Source organism: Streptopelia decaocto (assembly GCF_964273445.1).
Source record: "Streptopelia decaocto genome assembly, chromosome: 7".
Classification (NCBI taxonomy): Eukaryota; Metazoa; Chordata; class Aves; order Columbiformes; family Columbidae; genus Streptopelia; species Streptopelia decaocto.
The window spans coordinates 51,012,712-51,020,030 of NC_138661.1; the positions used below are offsets into that span (position 1 = coordinate 51,012,712).

The 7,319-nt window shown below is 39.1% G+C and overlaps 1 protein-coding gene across 1 annotated transcript in view; it reads left to right on the forward strand.

The window, feature by feature from the left end:
- Positions 1 to 714, forward strand: part of LOC309442516 (mucin-5B) — a gene marked incomplete at its 5' end in the record, with an annotated part of 46,881 nt that extends 46,167 nt beyond the window's left edge. The window contains one exon of the mRNA XM_082058401.1: positions 498 to 714. Coding sequence (XP_081914527.1) covers positions 498 to 669 — 172 coding nt within the window. The 3' untranslated portion in view covers positions 670 to 714. The remainder of the gene's footprint in view (positions 1 to 497) is intronic.
- Positions 715 to 7,319: the final 6,605 nt, after the last annotated feature.

Consider the following 7,319-nt stretch of genomic DNA (forward strand, 5'->3'; position numbering starts at 1 on the left):
AGCTGTTGTCCCCTTCCTGCTGTTTAAAAAGATCTGGTTGGGAAACTGGGTGTGCAGAACAGCAGTCATTGGCAATGTGACTAAAGGTCTTGAATGTGACAGGAGTACCTTACCTTAGTTAGGAAAATAGGTTCCTTTGAAAAGAAATCAGCTAGATTTATTACCTACCTGTTATTAAACATGTCTTTATGTAGTTTTTGAACAGCTCTGGTGTTTAGTGAAGTTTCTTCCTCCTCTTTCTTCTCTGCATGAATAAGCTAGAATGTGTTTAATCGAAAACCCACTGAAATTACTGGGATTTTCCCCCTTGATGTCAGAGGATCTAGCCCTGCATGGCTAGTAGCATTCTAAGGAAAAACTGTTATGAATAAGCAGAAAAACAGATAGGAAATACTGCTCCTCTGCTCCTTAGAAGTAACTCCATTTGGAGTCACAAATATGGATCAGTTTGGGAAGACAACAGGAAGCAGTCTGATGTGCAAATCTCATTTCTGTAGGTATTCTTTTGAAGCCAGTGAAATGGAACATAAATGTATTTGCTGCCATGAAAAAAGGAGTCATGAAGAGAAGGTGGAACTGATTTGCTCTCAGCATAAGACAGTCCAGTTCACATACATACATGTAGATGAATGTGGATGTGTGGACACAAAATGCCCGAAGAGAACATAAGCATAAACTAGAGGAAATATTTCAGCTCCCATTTAATGCTTCCCTAGCAAGTGAGTAGTTTAGAAAACAGCTGTGAGTAACCTTGAAATGACCATACTTCTCTCTTGCACTTTTTCCTTCTGTTATTACATGCAGTTATGGAAATTAGCTAAAGATTTTACTCTAAATGTTTGTAAAATAAACTGCATTTCAAAGAGGACTTGTTCTCCTGTTTCAGTGATGCTGTTAATGCAGCAAGGTGGCTAACATCTTTAATACCATAGTGGTGTACAAACCAGGGTTACTACAAGACACAATGCCCTTCAAAAGTCCTGCCCTAAGAAAGTGCACATTGTAATACTATAACCTCACATATCACTTAATTTCCCTTAGAAGGGAAACAGCAATCCTTTCCACAGCTGCGGCTCAGTCAGTAGGCAGGACTCAACTGAGGGGCACATTTGCATTCTTATCCCCAGTGGTCCTGTACCTGCTTTGACTGTGACTCTGGGTCACTGGAGGAAAGCACGGTGCTTTTTTCCTTCTGCACAGTGAGCACTACATCAGGAGTGTAAAAGCATGTTTTACATATATACTACAAAATTACGATATTTGCACCCTTATAATGAGTACTTGTCTCACTGGTGTTTTTTATTATTTGCCAATGTCAAACTCTGAACCGTGTGTCAGGTGAGAGATTGATGTTCAGTCTCACTGCTGGTTACATGACTATGGTTTGTGTTATAAACAATTGACTCCCAGCTAGTATGTCCAATGGTATTGGTGACAGTAACTAGACATGAGGAAGAAATTTTTTACAATGAGGGTGGCAAAATACTGGAACAAGTTGTCCAGGGAGGTGGTAGGTTTGCCAAACCTGGAGACATTCAAGGACAGGCTGGATGGACGGAGTTCTGAGCAACCTGATCTAGCTGAAGATGTCCCTGCTTATTGCAGTGGGATTGGTCTAGATGACCTTTGAAGGTCCCGTCCAACCCAAACTATTCTGTGATTCTATGATCTTATGTGGACAGGGATCAAAATGGTCCAATGACACTTTCAGAGTAGGCAAGGAAGGCAGATGCTTCTGCTACTTGAGTAATTTGGTCTTTTGTGACCTAAAAGAGAACTGAGGACTGTGACTTCCTTAGAGTGCAGCGTCCCGCAGCCTGCTTTGTGTGGGGTTCTTCAGAATTGCTTTGAAGGGAATGCTTTTGAACTGACCAAGTAGATACGAAGTACATTAACCTTTAGCTTTCAGTTTTTAAATGCTGCATCTATTGAGCCCCAAATTACCTTTCAGTTAATTCTTTTTCATAATAAATAGTTTCAGCTGAAGCCAGGTTACTTTCATGTGTACTGTTTCATTATGGTGTTACTGATCTTAAAATTATGGGAATCCTTGAGTTTGAATAGGCATAGGAGTTGAATGGTGAATGTTTTTCTCTGCACTCATCTGAGAGTTCCATGCTTATTGGATCATTACTGTCATACAGTATGGCAGTCCACATTATGCCTCTGCAGGATTCAGCTCAGATTGTTTTAACCCATTCTCCATCCCCTTTCTGGAATGATTTGTCTCAGCCTAAGACTGGTGTATAAGAGCTCTTAGGTAGTTATGGGTTTCTCAGCACTGTATTTTGAGAGCTTTTGGGGGCTTAGACAACAGAAAACAGAGGAGGTAAATTTAATCCTTTGTTTTTATTCTGTTTTCTTATAAACAACTAAAGAGATGCTGAGTGTACCTAATTATCACAGTGGGAATAGGCACACTGTAGGTATCTTTTGGAAACGCAAACAACAAAATCCAGCAAGGTGTTTGTGTTGATGAAATGCATTATAGAATCACAGAATATCTCAAGTTGGATGGGACCCATAAGGATCATTGAATTGAACCTAACTGTCCCATTCCCAGACTCTGCACTAGCCAGTAGACCACTTTACTTGATTATAAATGATAGGAATCTCCAAATAATTTGGTTAACCATCAGTGAAATACAACTCCCTTGGAAGGCATCTGTTGCAATTTCTTGACACTGAGGCTCATGTATAAATTTCACATGAGCCCAGAAAACATTCTTACAGTGCACGCATGCTTTTACAGTGCAAAGAACAGGAGCAAAAAAGGACATTCCTTTTTTCCTTCTTGCCTTTCCCTGAGGAGGAAGAAATCATTCTTGGTTGCTTTTGTCATCAGAAGGGTAAATAGACTCTGTAAGTAGTCAGATACGCACTCATGTAAACCCTGCAAATCAGTCATTCTCAGCAGGATGGATTAGCAAGAACAAAATCAGAAACCTTTCCCATCTCTGCTTTATCTTCAGGTTGGAGAAGGGCATAAAACAAAATCTACTGCAGCAAAAGTCTGTGTGCCCTTCTTTAGGCTGTTGTCACAAAGCCCTCATCAGAACTAACAAAGTTAAACACAGGCAGCTCTTCCAGGAAAAGCTTCCCTGTGAACACTTTATCATGATCCTGCTGCCACTGCTGAGTGGCTGCTTCTCACGTGTGCACAGTCAAGACCTCATCTGTAGCCCCAGGCCGTTTCTTCCAGTTAGCGACCAGTCTCTGCAAGTCAAACATATCCCTGGCGTAACTCAAGAAAAATCAGTGGCATTGCTCCAAGTACTGTTTCTTCCTTTTGCATGAATTCTTTACACCAGCATCAACTTCAATAGGGTAACCCCAGCCTTCAGCTGAGCCAGTTGCACCAGGGCTCAGCTGGTTTCAGCCTGTAGCCATTCTTTTCTTATCATGTGAGGATGGTACTCCCACTCACCGAACAGTTCTGAAGTAACACACCAGGAAGTACTGTCACATATTGCTAAAATAAATATTTGCTGGAGATACTGCCTTGTGTTGGGTGAACAAGTCCTAAGACACTTTATCATGTCATTGGTGTGCACTGAGCCTGGGTTGCCATTATGAGATGAACTCTGACTTGCCTATTTCTTTGTGGCATGGAAAGGTCAGTTCCCAACACTACTTTGACGTAGTTTAGCTAAATTTTAGTTTGGCTTTTGTTACCAGTTACTGGCGTTTGCAAAGAGGAAAATAAAACTGAAGGTGTGTTCTGGATTTTTATTTGGGGAGAGGTACTGTTCTTTTAAAAACTTTTCCACTGAGTGGATCCCTTCTTGGCTGTGGAATCGGACCTCTAGTGTTACCTATGGTGTGCCGTATCGATATCAATCTATTCTGGTATCTAGAATCTCGAGCTGAAAACAAAGAGACTGAACTGTAAATGCCCTCTAATACAGAAGGGATTGTTTAAAAGAATGCTGCACCTATTTTGTTTCAGCACACTGGCTTAACAATTAGAATGAGAAAGTTGCAATGTAAACATAAAAAATTTGACTAAATATCACTCAGGAAAGTTAGTTGATTAGTAACAAACCAGCAAAGGAGATAATCCGACAAATTCGATGGATCACCTTGCAGGTAAGGGAAAGACCAAGCATTAAGTGGTCTGAGAGATGTGCCTGACTCTGCAGAATTGCGTGCTCAAATACATATTCTTGGCCTTGATTATATTTCCTTTCTGATCTAAGATAAGGATAAAGGTAGGTCTTTGTTTCTTTTATGCGTTTGTAACATTTAAGTTCATAAAACCTTTTTGCAGTAGTATATAACATGCTATTTGCAAACCTGAAGCACTACACTCAGTTTTGTCAGGCATCCCAAACATCCTTCAGGAGAAAGAACTGTGACAATTTTCCAAAGACACCAAGACAAAGGTATCAGTTGTGAAAATCTTTCTGTTTTCTACACTTCAAAGGATCTGATTATTCAGTATCTTTAGGGCAACAATGGAGTCTCAGCTTACCTTGTACAAGGCCATTCTCACGTCCATTTAATTCTTTGACAACAGCAATCCCTCTCTCAGGAAAGCAATCCCATCAGGGAGGGCCAGACAACTGGCTTTGTGTCGAAAGTATGCCATGGTTTGATAATGGAGCTGCAGAGAGGTTGTAATTTCTTACACACTTTACATTTCTCTAGATGTGAAGACCCAGTTTTTATCAGTAGTCTCGAAGGCAGTTTAAGTGACACACTCTGGCTTTGATGATTGTTCTAATTCAAAGGGAATCTATCCAGTGGCTTCCGGTTTACTGTAGGTAGATGCTTCTCTTTATAGATTTCCCTGTGTCACTCAAGCTCGCCTTCTGTGAAGGTCTGTTTTTAAAATATCCTCCTAGTTGGAAAGAAAATTATTTAAATAATGATCTTCCAGAGGATACAGTCCATTGAGGTTTCCCACTTATATGAGTGAAGAAATAAAGGAGGACTGAGTGGGTAGCATTTGGTTCATCCCATCTACCTAAAAAAAAAAAAAAAAAGTATGTATAAATTAGGACTTGAGGCACTATGGTCTTTCTGTAGTTATTGAAAATTGCTATGCATCTTAACTGAGAGCTCAACCGTCTTTTGAAAATGCCCCCACCTCTCGCTCTTTTGATTTCATAGGTAGTTTAAGGTAAGTACAGCCCTATCTCATATAAATCCTTTAAAGCAATGTTAGAAGTTGATCTCAAATACCAATTTTATGTATTTGTAATGGGAAGCACAAGATATTTACCACAAATTCTACCTGGAAAACCTCAATCATTCTCAGGACCTTCAGAAAATACCCTTTCACCCTGATTTCTAATAAGAATGATGTTGAGAACACTTTTGTTATTTTTGATAGCTTCTTTGGTGAGGACTTCATCTCGTGTTTAAATTTTGTAGCAGTCTTGTGAATTTTCCCTTTGCTGCCTTTTTTTTTTTTTTTAAAAAAAAAGCAGTCCTTAATAACTGATCTCATTCTCAACCCTGACACAGAGTCTCATATTTTGACCTACACCAATGTCCCTTAGCATGACTTCAAAAAATCAAAGGGAATTCAAAACTGAGCTGACTTAGCAGGCAGGGAGTTTGCCGCCATTCCTCTCTGTCTTATACTTAAGTTACACTCAGCTTGAATTTCTGAAGGCTGCCAAGGAAGTGTATAAATCCTTTTGTGTTCCAGGTCCGATTTTTTTTCTATGATGTCACCACCTCTCCCTGCTCTGCTATTAAAAGACAGTCATGAGGCAAGTCCATTACCACACAGCAGCTTGCCTTCGATTCTTTATGTATTCAGACATTTTTCTATATTGACTGATCCATTTCCCATAATACCATAAAAACCTGGCTTAAAACCAGAGTTTAATCTGACCTTCAGTGACCATTATTCTATAAACAAAAAGCTACCAAACTGCAATGTAGCCATACCATCTGCTGCTTTATGGCTTGTAATAAGCTTCTCCAGGCCTGTTTCCCTCAAGGACCATAGCAGGCAGCTTTCCATACCCAAGCACCGCAACTTACTTCTAGCTTGCCCACTTAGACTTTCTGTTTGCTCTTGATGATGTTCTCTTGCTTTTTCAGACGCTGTCATTTCAGGTCAGGCATGGAAAAGATTTCCTGGGTATGCAACATATGCTATAAATCCATCTGTCTTTACTGTTACCCCAGGAAAACTTTCAGGAACTGCTACAATTCATCACATTCTTTCTAAATACCTGGTTTGGGAAATCCTTCAAAGAATTTTTATAGCCTGCAATGCTTGCTCTGTATGGTGAAGTGCCTGTCTGCAGGCTGTTTGCTGAGAGCCAGAATAACCCCTGTGGCACCAGTGTGGATGCTGCTGCTTCTCTATCACCAAATGAATTGGACCAGACATCTTCTTAAAGGCATCTGTGCCTTTCCAGTGGCAAGTAGTCTATTGAGTGACATTTTTGTATCCTGTCTTGTGCTGCTCAGACTAGATTATAATGATGAACCTTATAGCCTTTGTAAAAGAAAAAGAAGTTTCAGGCATATTCTTACCCTACCTCCACACTTTTGTAATTGGATGATTAGGTATTCAATTACTGGCCATGCAAAGATTTCTTGCAGAAACAGAAGCTATGCCTATTAATTCACATTTCTCTAAAGCTAAATGACTTGAAAAACGTGTGAAAAAGAGAAAAAAAAAAAAAAAAAAAAAAGATAAAAACCCCTAAGTCTCATATTTGGCTTTCAGACCAATGCTTAAGAATGTGCTCAACTTCCCTGACTTTTTTTTTTTTTTTTTTTTTTTTGTTAATAACTAATGAATTAAACTGCTTGCTTTTGATATTGATTTTTCACTAGAAAGTAAGACTCAGTGAAAGGAGTTTCTCCGCATCCTGGATACGAGTGTGTTTTAGGTCTACCTGACTGATATTTGTCCTGGGATAGCATGGCACTTCTGCTAACAAAATTGTCTGTTCTACAAAAATCCGTAAGAAATGAGTCATTATTTTATTTGATGAACAGTTCTACATCACTGTGTAATATCACCCTTGCTCTTAGATACTGAAGGATTCCATAATATATTAACATTTCACCAGTACTGAATCACTTTGAATTCTCTGGTTTCTAATTTATAAATCTGGTATCATCATTTTTTTAATCACAGCTTTTCATTGCAGCTTCAAAACTGAACTACATTTTTACTTTTTATTTCCCTCATAAGGTGGGCTGCCTTGCCTGAGAAAGATTCTCCTAACAAAACAATAAATAATGAATTTTTTCATTATCATCAGCAAAGATTACTACTTTGTACATGGAGCTTGTAAAACACTGCAGGTTCCAACTATTTGAACAAAATAGTCTGTTAATAA